At 37.4% G+C, this 24,646-nt stretch overlaps 1 protein-coding gene across 4 annotated transcripts; it reads right to left on the bottom strand.

The window, feature by feature from the left end:
* Positions 1-2,412: 2,412 nt before the first annotated feature.
* On the bottom strand, positions 2,413-23,315 carry poldip2 (polymerase (DNA-directed), delta interacting protein 2). 4 transcript variants are annotated; one of them, XM_026921608.3, is made up of 11 exons: positions 23,081-23,310; positions 21,624-21,705; positions 20,676-20,773; positions 19,464-19,563; positions 19,228-19,303; positions 18,351-18,458; positions 17,969-18,105; positions 17,611-17,637; positions 17,368-17,493; positions 15,899-15,978; positions 2,413-5,428 (listed from the first exon to the last, which is right to left on the bottom strand). In XM_026921608.3, the coding sequence occupies exons 1-11, from the start codon at positions 23,260-23,262 to the stop codon at positions 5,314-5,316; spliced, it is 1,131 nt and encodes a 376-aa protein (XP_026777409.1). In that variant the 5' UTR covers positions 23,263-23,310; the 3' UTR covers positions 2,413-5,313. The 4 variants fall into 4 exon arrangements, with proteins under 4 accessions (XP_026777409.1, XP_026777410.1, XP_026777406.1 ...); XM_026921609.3 differs by lacking the exon at positions 2,413-5,428 and adding an exon at positions 6,302-8,472 and having other exon boundaries at positions 23,081-23,315; XM_026921605.3 differs by lacking the exon at positions 2,413-5,428 and adding an exon at positions 8,665-12,908 and having other exon boundaries at positions 23,081-23,315.
* Positions 23,316-24,646: the final 1,331 nt, after the last annotated feature.

Consider the following 24,646-nt stretch of genomic DNA (forward strand, 5'->3'; position numbering starts at 1 on the left):
ACATGTGATTCTAACACCTGATTCATTTTTTATGTGTAATATTACACTAGATTCATTTTCACATGAGATTCTAACACCTGATTCATTTTTTACGTATAATATTACACTAGATTCATTTTCACATGTGACTATCACACCTGATTCGTTTTTCCACATGTGATTATTATACCTGATTCGTTTTTCCACATTTGATTATTATACCTGGTTCATGTTTTTTTGCTTGTGATTCTTACTCCTGATTCACACATTATTTTTTTTGAGAGATGTGATTTTTTTTATACACAATTCATTTATTTATTTTCAAATGTGATTCATTTAATTTTACATGATTATTTTTTAAACACGTGATTATTTTATATTCACATGTAATTTTTCATATAGAACCTGTGGTTTTATTCATCACGTTTACTTGAGTTCACATATGCAGTTTAATGGTATGCACGCATTACCCACATAGTTGCATGTGAAAATCATACAGTCATCTGAAACGTGTGTGATTTGTCTACAAGGTTGACATTTATACACTCAGTTGATGTTTATTGGGTACAAAATTAGTCTACTGGCTGTAACACTGTTTTTGTGCACAGTATGTCAGCTTCTTACTCCATCAGCGGAGAGGGACCACCATATGACCACCAATCAGTAGACACTGTATACACATATATATATATATATATATATATATATATATATATATACATATACACACACACACACACCACAGTATATCATACTAAAGGAGCAATGAAGTGAGAAAGCCTAAGGAAAAGGAGCTCATCACTCCTTTTGAAACCCATGTCATATTTTGACTATTTTTGTCATCCACCATTTCAAATTTCACCTGGTTTCACCTTTTACAGCCCAGCTGACGAAGGACTTTTCTCCAAAACAGCCTGCTTCTCTGGAAACTTTTCGTACTCTACTTCATTTTTACAGCATCCACTATATTCTAACCCTAAATTCTTGCTGTCAGTCCTGGGCAGCATTACAGTTACCCACTACAGTTCCAAGCTGCCATGAAAAGAACCGAATTGAATTAAGTGTGGGAGAAGGATGTTTGCTCTAAACTGTGTGTATTCATTTCCTGGTATAAACCTTGTGAACTTTGCACCTCTTCCTTAAAGCTGGACTTTTGTTCTCCTATTTATCACAATCATACAGCATTTTTATTCAAGTCAAAACAGCTCAGAAAATAATACATGTAAATATAGACCTACTAATCTGTAAGAAAATCCACAGGATTGGCAATATATCTTTCTGGGTCAAATATATTTTTTTCTTCCTCTCATCATAGTCCTAATCCTGATGTTGGTGTAAATGGTTTTAAAGTCAATCTGAGGCTGTAATCTTAATGTTTAACACTTTTACAATTTTGCCGAAGGCATAAAGAGGGTTTTTTATGGCAATTACCAGGATGTGAAGATTTTTTGTTGTTTGTCTCCACCTGTTGACCAACCATGAATTCATTTAATCCAGTTTAATGTGCAGGTTCTTCACGTGTCTGTGTACTTTTGGTTTGTTTGTCTGTCAGGCCATAAATGAGAAACCTGAGAAAACAGTGGGGAAAACAGTAAGGATCTTGTTTCTACCACACTAGTGGAACAACTGAGGAACCGAGGAATTTGTCTTATTTGTCATTCTCATTCAATTTTTGCGTAGCCAGTTTTATGCACTATTATGGTTTTGAGAGGTGGGAGGAAGCTGGAGAACCCGGAGAACCTGGAGAACACTAATCTGAGCTCAGGAATGAACCAGAGACACTGAGACAGCAAAGTTACCTGTATTACAAACTTTCAAAAAGAATTTGGAGTATATGTAAGGGTATGGTCAGAATGGATTTAGTTAATTTGTCTGCTTTCCCTGCTTGTTGTTGAAGTGTGTCAAAATGTCTTCCACTTCTGCCTTTTCTTTCAATGTTCATTTCATGTTTCTGGCCCTCTGTGCACTTGACCTTTTATGGAGTTTTGTGGGCGTCATTAAATGCAAATGAGCAGTGTCAGGAAAGCGCTTTGCACTTTATGGGTGATCAACATACGCACAAGTACGAAGAAAATCAGCATTTCTCAAACTTTTGTAAATCCGGTGGAAAATTTTAGTTTGCTTTGGTTTTGCAATCATTTATACACAACTTTACTAAAAGATTGACAAATCAGGCCCGGTATATCCAAACTTAATATCCTATGATTGTTTAACTGGTAGAGTAACATTTACACAACATTTCTTACTATTAATATTTTAAATTATAATATTCTCATTTTCATGAAGCCAATAATCCTAAGGCAATAAAGTTGACTGCAATGCCCTCAAATGCAAGGTGACATTTCTGAACTCATGGTCCCCGTTTTGTTTGGTATCTAATCTCATGGAATACTGACAAAAAAACCCAGTAACCCACAAGTAAACGAGGGAAGCTTTTTCACCGTTATTAACCTGATCTTTATTATCTTAAACAAAAATTTTTAATTCCATCCTTCATAAAAGAAAAAACTAAACAGGAAGTCAAATTTGAGCTCAAATTTCGTTTCCATCATTGTGATTAATTACTCAGAAAAATGCATAGGTCAGAGTTTTCCCTTGTACACACAAACAATTGCGCTGTTACTGTAACTTCTCATTATGTACAGACACATTCGTAAGATATCATAGCATAACATCTTACACACACACACACACACACACACACACACACACACAAAACAAATTGTAAATACACACGCGCAGCTGAGACTCTGAACAAACGTCCGCTCACATTCCCGGGGAAGACAGAAATCAGACATTCAGAAAAGAATCACAAACACGCAACATGTTAAATTCACTAATATCCCAGTGATGGAACAGTGATAATATCATGAAGTGTGCTCAGAATTTACCCGAATGACAATCGTTGACACTGGACAGGAGATAGATTGTAAACAATTTAGTCACATTTATCTCACCTTTTATTCATTCTCACTTTATTCACGACAGGCTTCAAACACTTTAAAGGAAAACACCTTCCTGAAACAAATTAAACATTTATATGAAAATATTTTCGCTGTGCTTAATGATTCTGGTGCTAATTAGTTGGCTGGGGTGGTAGTTTTGTTATTTCTGTGAAAATCCCAGTTGTGTGACGCAATGACATCATTGTTTTTGTTAGCACAGTTACAACAGCGTTTTCATAGGAGGAAGAAAATCAGCAAACATAAGAGATAACCGGGTTTTGCTGCTGCCTCCTAATATGCAAATGGATCAGGGTGGATTTTTCCTTTAAAAGGCCTTCAACTCACACACACAACACACAACATACATACACCTTGTTTGGCTTATCAGCTTATTACTATTACTCAATCGTGCAGAAACATATCGATCTGAGCAGAGAAAACTGATCATCAAGTATCCTAAATATCTAACAAGTTTAAATCCAAAACTAACCCTACCTAAACTAATCCTGCTAAGCAATAACTTCTGTTGGTCTAGGTTTTATTGAAAACACGTTAGCTCATGGCAGCAGACTTTTCTCAAGAGTACTGGTTTTATACAGAAGCTTAAAAAAAAAAAAAAAGAAAAAGAAAAAAGAAAAGAAGTGATAATCATACAGCCATGCTAGCTCACACCAATGGATGTCAAATCACTCAAACAACCAGTCCAAGAGCACACTATGTCCTGTACATTTCAGTGTTTTCCCTGCTCTAACATGCCCACTCCAACTATTAACCGTAGTTAAACAGGCTTGGATATTCATCTGGTCTTTACTTGGACCTTCCACCATCATGTCACTGTTCTCCACCTTCAGGTTGAACTGGAAGAGGAAGTTCTGGACTGAGCTGGAGTTTGGGGAAATAGCACACTGGACTCTGGACTCCTGGTGTCACTGGAGATGCTTTTCAGAGTGCTTGTGTCTTGGCGGAGTCTTGTACTGGTGTCTGGACCATGATGCTGCAGGTGCCAGTGCCAGTGTCAGTGTCAGGCTCTGGGACTCTGCGCAGCTCACGCAGCAGTCAGCTCTGCTCTCGCCATTTCTGCCAAGCGTGAACCAATAACATCAGGAAGAGGCTGAGTTCAGAGTCGCTGTGAATTAGCTGATTAGTTGAATCAAGTGAGTTAGAGTGGGGAAAATACCAAAATGTACAGAACAGGGGGTTCTCCAGAGTACCAACACTTTTGATAAGCATAAGCTTACCATATAGGATTTCATTCATTGTATGTATTATGGTAATACAGAGTGTCCCAAAAGTCTCCATACAAAACATCCTCTATCCATTTCCTTGTAAAGACACACGGAGTCGTAACAACAGAGCCGTGTATGAAGTGTGTATGAAGTGTGTATGATGTTTCCTGTTAAAGTCCATCGCGACCTTGTGACAGATTCCTGATCCAGCCATGAGAATGATTTTAATCCATTCTTCTTTTGTCAATTTTGTTCTTTCTTCAAATTTCAAATTCTTAAAGGCTATCTGAATTTATTTTTAAATATATATAAACTAGGTATGAAAAATTTTGGGAGACATTTTGCTAAAGTGTTGGTTTCCCCTATGTATTGGAGACTTTGGGACACTGTGTATTTCGACACAATCATACTATATGATGGCACAAATTATGAGTGATTTCCCAACGAATGCCAGCAACAAACAGCAAGCCTTTCATCCCATACCCAATTCACAACTGATCTTTCATCCTAACGATAGATTGGAGACAGACTCGTGTCCCATATATACACAATCTGCATGTGCTCTCCAAGCGTGCAAGCCTCCATGACTGAAAAAGCTCCTGTGTTGGACATGAAGCCTACAGGAAGACGGATGTGAAGGAGGAGGATGAGAAATGCTATGATAAACTACAATGAAGCGCTGGGAAATAAGAAAACTGCTCTAGTTCCATCAGTTCAGTAAACTGGATAAGGAGAATGTTCAGTAAAATAAAGGATGCAGTATTACAAGGAAGTGAGCTGGAAAAAAGAAGGTGGACAAAGTAAAACCCATGTTTGTTTGAATGTGAAATGCAAATGATGCATCTTTAATTTAACGTCCATCAAAAACCTGGGACCGAAGATATTATATTAGTGCACACGTTGTATTTTTTTATCCCAAAAGAATTGTGCGTAATGTATACTTCTCACAATGATGTGATTCGTTATATAATAACATCTATAGCGTAAAGTGATGGATACAGTATTGAACGGGTGACAGTGTGACCCAATCAGTCTCAAGAGAAGTCCAAGTTTACTTGAAGGATTCGGATGACTAGATGAGCCTTCGTTCATGATCCGAGATCAGGTTTTATCCTCCGAGTTGGGATTTAAATGCTGGATGGACAGCAGTTAGTTTAGCCCCTCTACCAGTTGTATCCAGCGGGAGGAGACTTGTCATCTTTGTTGCTCTCCAGGGAGAACGGAGGGATGCGTACGTCAAAGTGTGAGCCGTCCGTCCGCTCGATCCGGAACGTCCCCCTGTGTGAAAAAATGAAATTTTTAAACCAAAGTGCTTTATACACACACACACCAATAAAAGTCACTTGTTTATTTGTACTAAATGAATCTGTGGCCTCAGTGATATGAGGTATAAAAATACAGGAAGCAAGTCAAATCAAAACGAAAATGAAGAAAAATAAATAACAGCGGTATTTTTTAAGTGACATTTGTTCGATTATTTTTACCTGGAAAAAAGGATGCAAGACGACATGGAGCTAAATAACGCAATCTGATTTTTTGTATATATATATATAGTTGTGTAAACTAATCTCATGTGCTGGACTTCTAGCTTTCAGCATCTGAGGCTAAAACTGAAAACCTGAAGGTAATAAATATCTCTTAGCAAAGTCATCTTACAAAAACAAAAATAATTCTCTAAGATCTAATACAATATCACCATCAAATAAAATAGTCAAATAAAAATATTCTTTCCAAAAGTGTAATTCACATTTACACCATGATTCACACTATAAAAACACCAGAAATGAGAAAGAACAAATTGAAAACTCACACTTTATTAGTTTCTAAATAAAAAAACATCTTCAGCATGAACAATATGATTTTATTTCAAAATGACGGCATCAAAATTAATTAAATTGATACTAGACAAATAATGACGTACTAGAACGAGTGTGTTAAAAACCTGTGATTTGCGACCAGTATTACTGCCAGAGCTGCTGTTACATAAAATTAATCAACAATCTGACCAATCAGAATCGAGAATTCACCAGTGCCATGGTATAAATGTATTACACAATATTAATTCCACTCCAGTAATTTGACTGGACGAGCAGCGTTCCAAGAGTGCTTATATTTAGTGTAACCGCACTGGGACATTTCACTGTGTGTATCGCTCCGCTTGTCTGTGTTCACTACATAAAATTCCAGTTCTAGCAACAGTTCGAAATGGTTACTACAGTAAAGTTAGCAACATCATCAGCGGCCATGGCAAATGATACATTTTTCATGAATCTAACTTTTGATTTAGAATATGAAAGCTAAAGTGAGTGTAGCTTCTTCAGGATCTATTTCCGCTAGCAGAGCAAAAATAAACAAAACATTTGGCCATGTTGTCCGAAATGTCACTTACTTAATTATTGCTATTTTTTTATTCTTGTTTATAGACCTATCTTGTAAAGGCAATATCGCACTCACAACTTGCTCTCTCATCTTTTCCTATGTTTTATGACGATATTAATGTATCTCTTAAAACCAAGTAACAGTCATGTGTATGCATTTTGGCTACAACTCCTATTTTTGCTTTTAAAAAAAGCCAGATAGCTAAGATCTAGAACCAACAGCAGCAATGGTATGTACACGCCCACAAGAGACAAACCTGAAGTGACCAAAAAGTCACTACAATATACTGAATTCGTTAGCTGTAAAACAGCAAGAACTCATCTTAGATCAGCACATCCTGTTTATATTATTCCATAATCCAGTCACATTCAATAACCACACAAAACTATAAGGTAAGAAGCATGTGTGTCTTAACTCAAATGTCTTAACACATTCACAGTTTTCACCAAGACTGTATGATTCTGTACATTTCTGTATATTTCAGATCATCAATCCTCCAGAACAAGTTTACACCAGGAAATACTGACGTTCCCCCAAAATGGATCTCACTGGACAAACCACAAGATCCAAGTAGCTTATACTGCATTAAGAGGTCAGATGTTGGTCAATACAAACTACATTGGGTGGGCTACACCCCAAGGGTGGAGAAATCATAAATTCCTCAGCTAGCCCACTGGGCAACCCAAAGCACACGTGCTGCCTAGTCCCTGGAAACGTATATGACTTGGTTAGAAGTGGTAGCTAACATAATACAACAGCATATGGTGAGCTAGTTTGCTAATTAAGAGCATTAATACAGACTAAGTGAAACGAATGAGTTTAAGATTATTATCCAAAGTTCCTTGACAAAACATCAGCAAGTCTTTGGAGAACATTTCGGCTATGTGGTGATGTAGTGTTTTTCCTTCACATCGCACGTAAAACATATTTGAATCAGGCTTTATTTTCTCATGATGTGCAACGTGACTGCATGTTGTGGCAGCAGGAGAGTTATATGACGCTTTGTTCAGCGCTTTATTTGGCTCAGGTTCTGCAGTGTTTCCACATACGTACATGTTCCTCATTCTGTCATTCTTGTACGCTACTTAAACAGACTTATAAACACGGTTCTGCTATCAATCTCGGCCGATGTGTGTGGTGCAGCAGGAGGTGGGATTCAGAATTAATAGCTCTTGTTATAGTTATAGGTACAACATTGAATTTACTCTAAACATAGCTACATACCAAATGAAAGCTTTTGTTTTTGCCAAAGTCAGTTGTTGAATCTACTTCTGCCAGGCAAAAAATTAAAAACTAATAGCACGGACACAAAATCTGCTTGTTCCAGGCACCTAGGCTACTGATTTGTCCACCGCTATGCTAGGTAAATTAGACTGATGAGAACTATTAAAAATGAAAAATATACTCTAACAGATGATCAGATGTGCTACCTGTAACAGTACATGAGGGTAAAATTGTAGATGTGAAAACATTATGACCCAATTCCTTAAACCTTGAAAATCATTAAAAGTACCAGTCTATTCACAGTAATATTCACATTCTTTGTCTTTTGTTTTTTTAAATAAAATATTCAGAGACTGCCTGTGTATTTTCCACGGAGCAAGACTACATGTCTGACGAGGGTCTTAGAGGTCGATTCTGAGAATAAATTTAAAAAAAAAAAAAAAAAAAGACATGCAGTATTTAAAGCAAAAAAAAGAGGGCATAGGCAGTAAGGCCTGTAGTGAAGTCTAAGCACAGCATATATAAAATGGTGCACACTCAGGCAGGATTAAAGGAACCACAGCGGGACAGAGAATGTGGTGTTGTGTGTATCGCAGATTAGTCTGCGTCAGAAGAGGAAGGAGTAAGGGCTGTCCCTGTGCCCGTGGCTGTCCAGAGAGAAGGAAGGGATAGCCACGTCGAACATGCTGCCATTGGCCCTCTGGAAGGTGAACATCCCCCTACGGAAGGTGGAAACAACCAATCAGCAGCTGCCAGGCAAGCGGGAACAAACGGGACAAAGCCGGATCATCATCTGACCGGCGCAATCTTTTTACTCATCCTCCACATGTGGAGTGTTTACACGTTGTAACAGATGTATGTATGAATCGCTTGGGAATACATTAGAGTACGTAACTTCAGAGTAGTCAAAATTTTCAAAACAATTTCCCCTTTTTATTATTTTCAAAACAACGAAGTTACATTCAGCAGTCTTCAAACAGCATTTCGAGTTCAAAGCTGGTGACTCCACCTTCCACAGTCCACTTTAGTAGTGAAACTAAACCAACTTTCCTTTCAAAAGTAATTGTACATCAATTCAAAGCTAAAATTTGACCAAGCACCAATCTACAGTTGATTTCATAAACTGTAAACATTTGCAAGTCATCATTTGCACATTTAGACTGAAATTACATCTCATTTCATTTGCAGCTTTCCACTTTACTTGCTGAGTTTCGACAGTCTGTAGTAACATTTTGTTTTAGCCCCACCCCCTAAGCTCTGTCAACATCCACTGGCCACGCCCCTGAGCTCTGTGGATACATTTGCTTGGATTACACTCCTCAAAACATAACAATGAGTTGTTTAAAAATGCACAACAACTGTGACTCGTAATCACCCGAACCACTGCATATCTGTAATTATGCCACGTAGAAACGTAGGTTACAATGGCAAGGCCAGGTTTACAAATATAAATATAGATTCACAATTTCTACAGTTAAAATGTCATCGTTGCATTTACGTGTAATTACTTTTGACATTAACATATTTCCATAAAGCTTAGCCAAACGTTAACGCAAAATCAAACAACACATAACAAGCTTCACAAAAGGAACCACAAAGAAGGATCCGTGTAGTAAATTGTACCCATTCTCATTTGTATACAAAAGCAATGTGATGATTCAGTTCCTCAAAAAGACGGAATTATCAGCCATATAACCGGTGTGTAGGCCTCACAGTCGTTTCACAGCATATATGTAGCTGTAGTAGTAGAGAAGCAGCATATACTAACTGAAGTTAACTTCATAAAGATAAAACAGCAACTGTTCACAAGAAGAAAAATGTTCATCATTGTGCTTCCTATTGCTTGTGTGAGACGATTTGGTTACATGTCAACTGACATACTCATGTACTGTTTAAAAAAAAAAAAATTGTGTTTACATTAATACAATTATTTACAGTGGTATTTACATTCTCAATGTTTAAAAAAAATGGGGGTGAATAAATAACACAGTGCTAATTTGATAAACGTGTGGCAGCCTGAGAGAACAAGTGAGAAAATCGCAGTAGCTGATTATAAAATCATTTGATTGTATGATCATTTTTTCACATTATTCTTTGAAGTTTTGGCTTTCCATCCACACAAACATGACATTTTGGGTCGCTGGGGAAAAAAAAAAAAAAGTTTTTTGAAAAAACGGCCTCCAAAATGGAGAAATTTTCAAGCTGTTTTCACAGTTTTCGTGTAGACGGAAATGTTTCTGTAAATGCTGATATCACAGTGTCAATCTGGGCATGCCCAGTGACATGGACCTGCTAGGACTCTTGATCTGTTCTGTTATTTCTTATTTGATAAGAAATAGCAATTTAATTTTCATTTCGTTTTACTGTTACACTTTTTCATTTTAGAACTGCATTTTGCCTCTTAACCTCTCAATACACATGCTCTTAACATGACAAGTTTATGACATACATGGGCTGGCATGCTCATGTGAATGAAGTTATTTTTGAAAACTCTTCATGTGGACGGAATTTTTTTTATTTATTTATTTTTTTTAAACAATAGGGTAAAAACTACGGGCCTCATTTATCAAGCTGGATATGAACGGACTTACGTATAAATCATTCGTACAAGCGTTTACACGCTTCCGAAATTTGGTAGTAACAAAACTCCTGTAAATTCGGAAAAGCGTTTGTATTTCACTCCTGCTCCTAAGTGTGTATAAATTTATCAATTTTCCATCAACAACACGTCCTCACACTAGTTCACTAGGTCTGGGACTAAGAGTACCATTGTGAATGTTTTGTGAAAACCAGTCATTTTATATTACTGGCACTAACTAAAGAAAAAGAAATAAACCAAGACAAATAAAACTAATCATTCAATTATGATTGAAGAAGTATAACTGAAGACACTGTATAAATGGAGGACGGGCCGGTCTGTATGCGCATAGCCATAAGCCGTAAACTAATGCCTCGGCTAGCGGAAAATTTAGCGTTGGCTTTCTATTATTCATATTATATATTATTAAATATTTTTATTGGCATAGTAGTGAGTCAAAATTATTTCCACTTCTGTTTTTCAGGCTTTACCTTGATCAGTCGTTTTGTGCTGCCAGCTGTCTGTGCACTTGAACCTTTTTTATGATAGTGATGTTATGTCGACGTCACTACATGCCAATGAGCTGTGCCATTCACGTTTGGTCATTTATAGATGATTCGGATTCATCAACATCACAAACATTACACGCAAGAAAGAGGAAAATCAGCATTTACGAAAATTAGGTACTTAAAAAATTAAGCGAAATTTTTTTGTTTGGTTTTATGCAAACATTTACGCGCAACACGCAAACTAAAAGATTGATAAATGAAGCCCTGTGTTTTCAAAAATATCCATATACATGTAAATTTGATCTGTGTTGATGAATATTATGTTCATTTCACTATAAAATGCAGCTATACAACAACTTGATCAAAGCACGAAATATATTTCTGGTTTCTTGAAGTAGTGATGTTCAAGCGTGTTATAGGCAGAAAAACACAATTTCAGCTAAAACCTGATTGTTTTTTCTCTCTTTTTTGTTGGCTAGAATTCAGTCACACTGATATCCGATGTGCCACACAACTAATTCTATTATCTAGCATATACCTGGAAAATGTAGTTTTTTTGTCATTTATACATTATAAAATAACATTTCCCCAAACCTGAGTGTATTAAGTGACTCTTAGTTAATGGGTTGTTAATGGGTGAATGAAACGCATGGTTACTGATTAAACTGTTTTTCTCATAATAGTGTATATACCACAAATATAACTCCAAATTAGTTTCACAGCATGACGTTAAATACAGCTAAAGATAAATGAACAGAGAGAGTGAGGGTTGAGGACGAGACAGTAAAACTGTATTAAGATAAATTAAAAGGAGGTTCGTTTGTTTGCTGAGAGGTTTGTTAAGTCAAGTACGGGGGGGAGCAAGCGAGCGAGCGAGCGAGAGACAGAGAGAGAGACAGACAGACAGACTGTGCTAGAGATTAAAAGCAGACCCTCTGATGGATTGTACAGAAAAGCTTTAACGAAAATAGTGACACGAGACATAATGGGGCCCAATTAGTGTAAACTTTTTTAGTTGTTTTAGGTGACGTTCAAATCTAGTCAAGCCTAGAACATGAGATCAGATCTAGATTCAGCTCTCTTAAAGCAAAAAAAAATACATCAAGTATGTTGAAAGCTGATCATTGATATAACTTATATAACTTAGGGATGCAAGTAAATTTGAAAAGGTAGATTTCCAATTCTGGATATAACAATGCATGCTTTATTTGGTGACTTGCAAGCGAGGAAATCCACGTTAGCTGCTGAACATCATGGGAGGAAGCTGAAAAAGAAGTCTGATAAGCATCACTTAATTACAGGGAAAATATGCTAATGGTATGAATGGTGTTTAGTGTTATTTTAGAAACTTTATCCGTCCCATTTTGCTTCTTGCACATACACGTACGAAAGCTACAGCGAGGTGGGAAGTGCGAGGGCTGAGAGCGCTGTAGCACCCTAATCTTCAGCACTGCTCAAATTCAACTGCTAAAAAGACTGATATAAATAACCAATAAAATAAGAGCTTGTATGTATTTTGAGTGTTTTTTTAAAAGCAGTGTTCTCTCATATTTGTAAAGGCTTTTTAAGATTTGCAGATTTGTTTCTAGCTCATTCTCACATCATGGGCGCGATGTGCAAATCTTTAGAAGTTAAACTGAAGTTTAGTAACGTCGCTACACTTTTTTCTTAAGTTAAAACATGTTATTCAAACTAGAAAGATTAAGGAAAAACAAAAAGCAGAGCATTTAATATAGTATCACTGTTATTATTATTATTATTATTGTTATTATTATTAATGCATGGATTAGTGCGCATGGGGCAAAATAGAGCTGAAGTTACTGCACAGTTAAACAGTGGGACAGGGACATGTTGTTGAAGATGCAGGACAGGAGGACAGGCCGAGCTTGGCAGGGGTTGGGACGAGCACACCAGGGCAATGCTCTGGTCTCTGTGCTCTTAAGCCAGTGAGGAGAATGGGCCAGGCAGGAAGCCGTTGGGCATATCGTCCTTCTTGCTTTCGAGAGAGAAGGGAGGGATGCGCACATCGAAGAATGTGCCGTTGGGCCTCTCGAACCGGTAGGAGCCCCTAGAGGGGGCAGAGACACAAGAGGACGCACCGTCAGAGACCCAGCGCCTCGGCCCCCAACGGCTCGGCTCAGTAATAAACATGATCAGCAGATACACATTCGCTAGCAAACTATGACCTGACAAAGATACACAGTAGTCAGAAATATACTAACCTCCAACTACAACTGTTGTATAAATTTTAAATATGTAGAGCAAACACCCATTTAAAAGAGAGCTACACACCCAATACATGCCCAAACCCATCCATTCACTGAATACCTGCCCTAGATACACAGACCGTAAAAGCATAAAAGGTTCTGTAAAGGCAGCATTCTGCAGTTTGCTTAATCCACACACTTTCATGTTGCTAAAAATCTGATGTGTGTGAAAATGACTTGCTGAAAGAACTCCCACGGTTTTCTCATTCCTCCTCTGCAGATCAACCTACAGTAAAACTAACCGCCCAAATACTAGTTTCTAAATTAATTAACTTACTTCTGCAGAACTTTAAGCATAGACTGATTTATGGGAATCTGCATTAACGCTGTATTTCATCACTAAGCCACAACTCTAGTATGATGGAGTTTTTCAATTTGAGCTAACTACAAAAAAGCAAAAGAAAAATCACTTTTGTAACACAACATTAGGAGCAAATTAGTTTTAGAAGGATGGCAAGATCAAGTAAATTATTCAGCATATTTAAAAGATCCATTGACGTATAAAGTTATGATCTTTAATGATTAAGAGGCTACGGCAGCAACTCAAATTCATGCAGGGCCGGCCCTTCGGTCCCTTCAGCCCACCTTATTCTAGCTGCAGCATCTATGTTCTGTGCCACAAAACCACTGTCCCGATGCAAAAACACTCATTTACACACACATACAACAAACAAACAAATGCATACGGGGGGGAAAAAAAGTACTTGGACCTTAGTCTAGAGCTGTCAGACCATGTTTAAGCACAGTCCAAGAGAAAGTGTGAGGCAATCTGGGAAAACCCATCATAAATACATACACAAACACACAAACAAACAAACAAGAAATCAGATGTGTTCACAAGTGATAGAACTTTACTTGGGATTGAGATACAAAAGAAAAACACTTAAGGAAAGTCTGAAATGATGTGAAAAAAAGGGTTTTCCCCACACTGCCACTAAGTCACTTAGTCACTAAGCCAGATAAACTCAAGACTGTATTTCTTCTAACGTAGTATAATAAAGTTAGCTTGTGATCTAGCTGGAATATATTAGTAATTTTAGCTTATATTCTAAATGTTTCAGCTGAATATTTACCCCATGATTTTCCAACTGCTCTGATAATCAGCACCTAACATCAGTCATTATACAAGTCCCACTGCATTTTCATAAACAGTGATTGTGATACAAATAGTGTGCTTAATAACACCCAGTACACACAGTACAATTAAAAGCAGTGATACAACATTACAGCACTTCCGTTTCAGCACTCCATTAGAGCAGCACAAAGACACTACAGAGGCTTTACAGAATGGAGTGGATGTGATGTTTATGGAGTGGAATAGGCGGGAACTGTCGTCTGATTGGATATAGTTAGAGACAGGAGCACTGTCATAAAGAAACCCTGAAAATTGTGCAAAAGGACAGAGCAGCACAAAGCAGTCACAAAACTCTACTGATAAGGCTGTAACGTAATAACAGTATCCACTCTCTGCATATGTTTAGTGCCCCAAATATCCATGTAAGTATTCAAATTTAAACGCAAAGTGGGTGTGACCCAAGCCTGAATTTTTTTTTTTTTTTTTACATTATTAAATACGAAAACACTGAAAAACCCCCAGAGGTAGAAAGGCCAGCAGTGTCAGCACTGCATGTGAATTCTGGCTCCGACAGTTCCTCAACCTCAGCTACATCACTCCAGTTCATAATTAGTCTCGACTAGAGATGTGCGCAAGACAGTTTTTTTTTTTAATGTCTTTTTATTTTTATTTATTTATTTATTTATTTATTTTTTATAAATCCTGCTCTCAGTTATTTTTGTTTGTACCTGCCTGTGATATTTTCTAACAAATCTAGTTGGTTATATTTTCCAAAACAAACAAAACAGTAGCCTTAATCAAACCACCGCAACTCTGACCAGGCAGCTACTAAGGATGCTCTAAATGTATGTTAATAAGCAGGGTTTTTGCCTCTTTTTTTTTTGTTGATGCTCTGTGAACCTTAAAAAAAAGAACAAATAGTGCACCTTCTGTTCATATATATATTTTTTAATCCCTTCATATACTTTTTATGTATATTCAATTCAATTCAATTCATTTTTATTTGTATAGCGCTTTTTTACAAAGGTCATTGTCTCAAAGCAGCTTTACACAAACAAAAATATATTTTTCTTTATATATAATATTTTTCTTTATATTAAATATTTTTCTATATTTTCTTATTTTATGTCGGAACAGTTGTATAAAGCATTTCACTGCAAGTCGTACTGTATATGGTTATGCATGTGACAAATAAAATTTTAATCTTAATTTGAATATATGTATCAGTTTATCTGTTCATTCCATGTAATATATTCACAGTACAACATTTAAACACATGTTGAGTGAAAACAAAGATACTAACCGAACTCGAAAATCTGCTGTAAAGTTTTGTTGAGAGTGCAAACATACTCAAATGCATACACATCTCTAATCTGTACCCATGTGGATATCACACAAGTAGTTATTGATATATTCTTGACAGATTTCATACCATAAACAATGGCCAACCTATGAGCCATTTGCTGAACATAAACAATGTAGAGAGAATAAGGAAATACTATAAAGTTACTTGGTACATCATAATCGTAATCCTCCAATTAATATTACAATTACTGGTCAAGAAGACGCATATAATGGCAGATAAACCCTAGAGGTTATTTATATAGCAAGTAATAATTATCATTACTATTTTATACTATATTATTATAATAATCATCCTGCATTCTAAAATACATGTGAATGACTTAATGTTTTGTATGTGAATGTAACACTCACCACATGTGTCCACTGGGGGCCTGTAGTGAGACGTGACTGCTGTACTGGAACGCTGGCTGCTCTTTAGACAATACAGGCTCCTATCTCACACACACAGACAAACACACACACACAGATTACCTTATGACCTTGATTTATGTATTCTTTGCAGCAGAACAAAACATGCATATCAGTTTCTAACAATGTACTGTTTAATCAAGAAAGAAAGTAATACAAACATAATACCAACAGGTCATTTTTGTTTTTGAATAATAAAACACACCTGTAATGGCAGGTCTGTATGTTATCAACAAAAAGGACGTTAAAGCAGCGTACACTGAGTGTACAGTTCTCTGAGTGCATGTTATTTAATAGCGTGGCAGCTCGCTGAGGCAGCTCACAGAGTGTAGCTGTGTTTTTCCCGAGTGATCCAGCTAGGGAAAAAGTTACTGGGTAAAAGGTGAAGAAACAATATGATCTGCCAGGACTTCTGCAAGAGCAAAATCACTGCAAAGAATTTTTTCTTTTTTTAATTATTAAACTCTGAGCTTTGCTTAGCGACAGGCCTTACACCTCACAGGTTATTATTAATCCCAAATAATACAATTACTAATTTTCTGATTAGCCAATATTTGTAATGCAACATTAAGACATTTTATGTCAATTAGAGATAGTTGGTGGTTTCCATACAAACATGTGACTCAATGAACTTTCTGAAGCATTTTTGTACATGGCAGATGACATCAGTGTGATGGACTGGTGTTACCATGAAGTTACACTCTCTCTTCTCACCTCTCTTTGTTAAATTGGTTGAACCAGTCATCTCTTCCTGTGCCACATAATATGTCAATTTCAAATCCTCAAGCAACAGATCAGCACAAGATGCCACCGTTTTAAAATAACCTGCAACTTTGACCCTGCAGAGTGTTGTGATGATAAAATGATTTTTTTTATTGCAGAGATTGCACATACCTTTCTACATCATTTGTCTGCCACATGATACCTGAAGCAACATATTACTACTTCTTCGGACTTTGCTTCTTCTCTATCAAATAGTGCTACATTGTCCCCTGTATGTAGTTATACATTTCAGTAGTTCTTTTTTTTTTTTAAACTCCTTTTCCTCCCTAATTTGGCCTTAGCCAATTCCCACCCATCATTCATCTCAGATCATACGACAGCTACCAACTGAAGAAAGTGAAGGCTAATGTGTTTCCTTCCAGACATCTTTTTTCTGCCCTCTTCTGTATACAAAGCTCACAGATGCCGATGATTGGCTAGTGTCGCTGTGATTGACAGCGGAGAGAAAGTATGTGCTCTCTGGGTGAGAGGGATGTCAACCAATTTTGCTCCTTTGGCTTCCAGACACAGATGGCTGTGACATCCTCGGGATTCGAACTCGTGAACTTCCGTTAATGTTTTCTTAAATTGGTAAAAAAAAAAAAAAAAAAAAAAAAAAAGTTCTTCTGTCTTTTATCTCGGATACTCACCCGGCCCACCACTCCCCGGCCTCTGACCGTCTCCAGTGTTCCTGACAGGCTGAAGATCCTCCAGTGTCGTTCTCTCAGCTGCACCACCTCGTTGCCCATGTTCTCCAGACGGATGCAGTAGCGCCACTGGTTCGCAGAACACACATATGCATTAAAAAAAGCCAAACACATAAGGACTGAGTTCTTAATAGGTTGGTGAATTTGGTGTTGAATTGCTTTAGATAATATCAGCTTTTGACTTACCCAGTAAACATGTGAACTCTGTGCTTCCTGTCAGATTCCAAAAAAAGAGAATCAGCAATAGCAAGAAATAAGAAACATTAATTTTTACTCATAAGCATCACCTAATCTCGCTAAAGAGATACAGTAAAACAAAGCATTTAGAAAAAGCACAAAGCATTTAGCACCACATAGTGCTGATGAAATTGCTGTGGCCAATTGTCTTACAATTCACAGCATCACGTCAGTCCTTGCCTTCTACACAGTCTAGTGTTCTCACTGCTTTAACACTTTAACCAACGAGCCAAATCATTTATGACAGCTGAACTGTACACTTTTCATATACATTTATAAAATATATTTGAAGTGTACATAGTCTTACCCTCATGCCCATGTAGAAAGGGATGACGGTCACTCGGATATTCTCTGTAGTCTCTCTGTGGACATCGGACAACTCCAGCCATGGATGGTTCTTCTCCTGCCACGCACGCAGTGTGTCTCTCGCTACAAATGGAGGCACTGACAGAACAAACACAAAAACACAGAGGGTGTTTGGTTGATTATGACACATTTAGACAAACACTAGTGATGATATATCAACAATATAATAGATTATAATAGAATATATTAGAACAGATCTGGGTGTAGTCATAGCAGTAGTCCTCACTAGACATTACAATGACTTACTGTAAGGATATGGCAAATTTAGCAAACATTTAAAATGACTTGTAAACTGACTCTTAAGAAATCCCTTGCTTAAATACCTTTAGATGGGTTGAACATGAGGAACCTCTCAAACAGCTCGTGTTGAATGGGCACCTGATCTGTAGAATTATATGGCAGAATATCCTCATGGCTCACATAGTCTAGACCTAAAAACATAGAATACAACACAACAGCTTGAGATTAGACAAAGGGATACATCACAGGTTAATCACAAAGACATGGAGCTCACAGAAACAGGTTTACACAACACTGTATGCCCTACACACTGTTTACTGTTGACTGTCCACTGTTGATCAGAAGGTGTTGAATCATTTTTTTTAATAACAGCAGCTCTGACAATAGTGCCGGCTGTAATTCAAATGTTAGTGCGCTCATTCTAATATATTAATGTTTCTGTAGTAACAAGTCATTCACAGGGTCTGGTATGGCGGACGCTCCACAAGATCTAAGCCTAATAATAAATAGATTAGAAGAGAAACGTGTAATCATTGATATGGTGAATCGTTCTGTAAGGAGACATTTATTTAACATTTATGGAAGGAGTCTCCAGTGTCGGTGCTTTGTAGCAGTTTTCTGACATAGGAAAGTTTTAAGGACATAAGAATTTGAGCTTTCTGATTTCTTGGTAACATGACAAGCTGTCTTACTGAGGGAACGACTGTTTATAGCTGCTGTGACTTAAGTGATAAGAGCAACTGTTGCTGCGGATGTTGCACAACGTTAAATATAACTATAACGCTGTATAATGCTGGAATGCTGTTATTGGAAAACAAATGGAAAATAAACTTTAGGGTGGTAACCGTAACTTCGCTTCTGTTTTATTCCTTATATAATACACATTTTAACCAAGGGCCAGTTGTTAACAAGAACAACCACTGCTTTATTAGGCTGCACAAGGAATGCTGACATGCTCACCTGGAATAGCATACAGAGCCCTGCTGTCGTCATGATTGGCTAGAAATGTGACGGCTTCTGTCTGTGATCTCTGTGACTGTCAACAGAAATGCATTTAATTAAAAATCACCACTGGCATAACTGACCTACAGAGTATTCATGTAGAAGTCCTCAGAACATGGCTGAAAGTGTATGCCTGAAACCCTACATGCTCGATTGCAATATAATGGCCTAGTGTATATGATGCGTGTACTTACTATGTGTGGACAGTCTCTGGTGTCAATGAGGACTTGATAGTATGTGTGTGTTTTTCCCTTCACCTCCTTTGACCCATGTGCTCCTGGAGTCTCTGGCTTACTGTAGTAAAACAACACAATCTCTTAGTGGTAATATTGGGTACACACAGTACAACAGTGAAAATGACCATTTATTCTCAAACCACAGCTGATTCGGTTTACAATTTGAGCAAATGTACATGTCAGATTAGACATTCATATTTGTAGGGAACGTACACGATGTTCCTTTTGCCATGCTGCTGGTTTTAGACCTCGACAGAGACAAAAATAGAAACAAACACGACAAGCTACTAATTCATTTGTCACTTCATTTTAGCTTTAGTGATGGTTCCGAAGCACTTTGCTATGTGAGATTAAAGGATGATTTATACTTGCTGTTCACTATCTATACGTGTAAACAAGATGGCTGCTGCTCGTATCCTGTGGTCATCTGGCACGTCACTTGTCCTCAGAAATTAGAATAGTGGAGGCACTATAGCACCAAAGCATTAACATTAACAGTTTCCCTATTACAGTTAGTGTTTGAACTTTAAAAACCTCTTAAACCTACTGAAAGATCTGTTTTGAGTAACAGTGTTCCGGACTTTCTAGATTAGTAAATATTTTTGAATATACGATGAGGGGTTTTGATTTGAAACACAGATCATAATCACACTGACAGCAGGAAGTTTTAAAGAGAAACAGAGCTCGTCAGTCTGTTTAACGTTACTATGCATGAAATCGCTAAACGGTACAGTTCGACTTGGATAGCAGACGGACAGAGATGTGTTGGCTCAGATGTGCCATCGAGTGGACGCTGCTTTTAATCCTCCAGATTCACATAAAGTATGCAAGCATGCATATGAACAATGCTGCTCTTGTAGAAGCTGTGTGCACACATGAATGCAGGGTATAGTGAAGTGAAGTACATCTGCACCCTTACATATTTTCCTGCATTATTAAATGTCACAAAAACAGTCAAAAAGTCTATGTTAAGAAAGTAAAAGTGGGAAAAAAAAACCAATTAATCAGCTTTAAAGTTTGCATTTGACCTGCTAATTGTAATATAAACCTATGAATTTGAATGTGACGTTTAAGCCATACTCAGGAAACATTTTCCACAAAGAACAAATACAACAAATACAGGAAGTATGTGGGATATTTTGCTCAAACCCGATTAGGAATGGTGTTCACCTGTCAGATGCTGGAGGGGTGACGTCACGGTCGTAAAGTCGAGCATGCCAGGGGAACAAGACAATGCCTCTGTAGCCAAACACGCTGTGCAGGAACAACTGGAACAAACACACACAACCTTTATTAAAACAAAGGCTGCAACTAACTAATTATTTTGAAAAACAATTAATCTATCAGTTATATTTTTTTAGCAATGAATTCCTTGAATTATTTTAAAAAATATACTAAATATCTATTGCTACTAGAGAACTCTTGACTAGGCTTAATTAAATAAGTTATTAAATACGATACAGTATTACTGACATTATCAGACAATGAAAATATTATCAAATACTTAAGTCAACCACTTTTCTCAAAATAGACACACAAGCCAATGTAAGATTACGGTATCCTGTACAGTTCTTACTGCTTCCGCATACTTTTTTGCAACTATATTTCCAATGACCAATGGTCCATTAGGCGAGGGTCTTACCTGCATTTCAAAGCCCTGATTCTGTTCAATTGTGAGTCGAATTCAAATTAAAGGCCATTATCCACTGGCTGTCTCACTAACTGAAACACTCGGACGATAAATTTATTTTGTTTGCTGTGTTTGCGTGAAGTGAATCATTTCCCGTGTGTGGAATCGACTCCCAGGCTTTGAGGTTGACTCTTAGTTTTCAGTACCTGGAATCAGGGAATCGACTCCCAAAGCCTTTGATGTGAACTGAAAGCAGGATAGCGACTTGACAACTTGGCACACACTATATATTAAAAAAAATATACTGTGTACATTAAGAAAATGAAACTGTAGCATTTATTAAATAGTTTACCTGCCTTCAAGTTAATTGATTCAAATATATTCGCTACTTGTGTGTTTCTAATGATGCTACGTGACCCAAAGGACGTGACGATATCTTACAGAGAACGGACGTGTGTGTGTGTGTGTGTGTGTGTGTAAACCCTTACCTGCCCTGTTTCATATTTGCCATGCTGCTTTGGTGCTTCAAACACTCCCACTGTCTCTAGCACCTTCCCTTCTGCCCTGTTACTGACCAAAATGTACAAGATACACACAAAGTTAGCAAATGTGAGTGATACACATAGAGTTAATAAATTATACGTACAAGTATTATCGACAGAATATGTCTCACACGCGAAAAAAACAAACAAACAAAAAAAAACATAATATGGGACATAATAACAAACACACAAGCTCACAATATGACCTCGGGATCATGAGGTAACACACTTCTGTACTAATATAAGGATTAAGGATATCTTTAATCTGTGGATACACACTCCAACACTGTATTATTACAAGTCCTACTGCAGACCTTTGTTTTTGCCTTCTAAGAACTGATACAAATCAAATCTCAAGGTCCTAATCCAAATGATTCCTAGTCAACAGACCACTGAATTTGTTTATGTATATGAACATGTGTATGAATGTGTGATTTTTCTCTGTGTACTATAATTACCAAAAAAAAAAAAAAAAGAGGATGGGTTTTCCCTAACTGGACAGTTTTTCCTTGCCATTGTCAACCTCACACTTCTTCTTTAGGGATCTATTTGTTGATGTGTGTTTCACTTTGTGAGTGTGACCATGTTTTTTGCTAAAGCTCCATACAAATACATCTGAACTGAAATGAACTGGGTTTGAGAAATGAAAATATTGCTAAATAGGTAACTGGATAAATCACTGTAACTTGAATGGGATCCTTAGTGAACCACCATAATAATCTAATAATCTCCCCTGGGGTAATAAAAGAGGATTACTTTGCAGTGTGCAGCCCAGGATGAGTTTCTACGTGAAGGTATGATAGATAATGTGATCAGGCATAGCTGTGGGCCCAGCCACACACACACACACACTCACTCCTGGATACCCAGCTATCCACAGCTAGTTACAGTATTTTTACTTTGCCATACTCTAACTGCACTGGATCATGCACATGAGCTTAGCATGATGCGTCCCCTAGCAAAGCTGCAGAGCGAAACGCATTAGATTGCATGTGTAACATAACAGCTAGCTGACCTTAGCTGGCGCATTTAGCTACACGATTACACAACCATGCACTCCTGGCTTAGCATGTCAGCAGCGTTAGCTTAGCATAACCACATGTCAAATAATAACGTGCTCCATATTTCATCAACTAGCTACAGTTACAAAGCAAGCTGAAAGTATTATTAACAATTAGCAGCCCAGTGAAAAGTGTTTAGCAGGCTAGGTATCTTACTAGATAGCTATCTAGCTGTATAACACGGCTATGTGCAATATCGCGTACTACCGTACTAAATAGTACGTCACAGTAGTATGCTTAAAGCTGCACTGTTCAGCATACTACATACTCTTCAGTAGGGTAGGTGGTTGGCTTGGATAACGCTGACTAGCATGCTAAGCTAAAGACGGAGCAACTTCTTACCGGGACGACATGAACCGTTTTTGTTGTACATTCAGGATACCACATGTTGAACACTGCAAGCGGCGTCTGTTCACTTCGTGTCTGCTGTTGAGTTCCACACCGAGTACCCGCAGTGTGTGCTTTTTACTAAACTTATTAACAGTAGACAGTATCCCCCAGCTCCGTAACACACACGCCGCCATCTTTGTTTAGCGCAGCCAGTCCTGAACGCAGGCCGCTTACAAAAGGACACAACTGAAGTAGAAGTCTGATCTGAGATCAGCGCCAGACAGGGCTCAGAGAAAGCGATAAACTGATCTCAGGTCAGCCTAAAGCGACATCTATCTAACGCCACTATTTAAACGGGTTAATGTATGTGTAGAGGAGTCTGCTTCAGGCTGATCTGAGATCAGTGACAGACAGGTGAATTGAAAGACACTGATAAACTGATCTCAGGTCAGTCTAAAGCGGCGTGCATATAGTGTCGCTAATTAAATCGGTTAATGTATATTTATCTGATTCAGCTTTAGGCTGATCTGAGATCGGTGACAGACAGGTGAATTGGAGGCAATATCATTGTAAGAGACACCAATAAACTGATCTCAGGTCAGTCTAAAGCAGCGTTTATATAGTGCTGCTACTTAATTGGCATCGAATACATTATATACATGTACTTTAAAAGTTGTATTAGACCCAGTTGTTTTAAGCAACATGTATTATATTATATTATACTACATTATATTATATTATATAAAAATAATTTCACCAACTATAACTTATAACAGGAACTAACTTGTCTTGAGTACATTGCACAATATTAAATGTAACTATAAATGGTAAAAAAAAAAATATATGATGTTCATTAATAAATGGAAAATTGCAATCTGTGTTATAAGAGGAATAAAACACACTGCGGCATACTTTTATAGCAAAATAGTTCATTTCAGGGAGGTAACAGTAATTCTGCTTCGAGTCGGGCTGCATCACACCACCCCATCGTTGATTGTTTTCCTATAACAGCATACACTCATCTTTTATTCCTTGTATATTAGATCATTTTAAAAAAAATTATATGTACCCAAATTTTAGCTATAGCTATATTATGACTTGGTTTACTTATGTCCTTTTTTTTTTTTTTTTTTTTTATCATGCTTGACGTTAATGTTGCTAGCAAATTGTTAACATGAAATCCGATATTGGAGGGATGTGTGCTCATTTTGTTTAAAGGTGGAAAGATAAATAATACTCATGGTCAGTCTATAGGCCTCTGTCATGGATCCCACTTTGGGAACCTGTGCTGGTCAACCTGGCTAGAAGTATTATTTTCCTGTCCAGCTTGTAGCACATATCTCTCAGATATACCCAAGATTAGAGGATGTAGTCACTGCATCTGGAACACACACAGTCAAACACACACAAAGGTATGTCATAGTAAGACTGTAGATTTGACACCCGGATTAGGGGATTTTATTTTATTTTATTTGAAGATTATTTGACTGTAGAGATTATTATGATACACAGTGATCAGTGTCCAGTAGATCGGGCAACCTGTGAGGTCTGTAGTCATATCCCCTCTGTAATAACCAC

The sequence above is a fragment of the Pangasianodon hypophthalmus genome, chromosome 27, assembly GCF_027358585.1.
Source record: "Pangasianodon hypophthalmus isolate fPanHyp1 chromosome 27, fPanHyp1.pri, whole genome shotgun sequence".
NCBI lineage: Eukaryota > Metazoa > Chordata > Actinopteri > Siluriformes > Pangasiidae > Pangasianodon > Pangasianodon hypophthalmus.

Coding starts and splice junctions, on each gene's coding strand:
- poldip2 (XM_026921605.3), bottom strand. CDS start 23,262: ATGGCGGCGTGTGTGTTACGGAGCTGGGGGATACTGTCTACTGTTAAT. Junction 20,774..21,623: donor GCAAATATGAAACAGGGCAG/GTAAGGGTTTAC, acceptor TGTTTGTTCCAG/TTGTTCCTGCACAGCGTGTT. Junction 19,304..19,463: donor CCAGAGACTGTCCACACATA/GTAAGTACACGC, acceptor TTCTGTTGACAG/TCACAGAGATCACAGACAGA.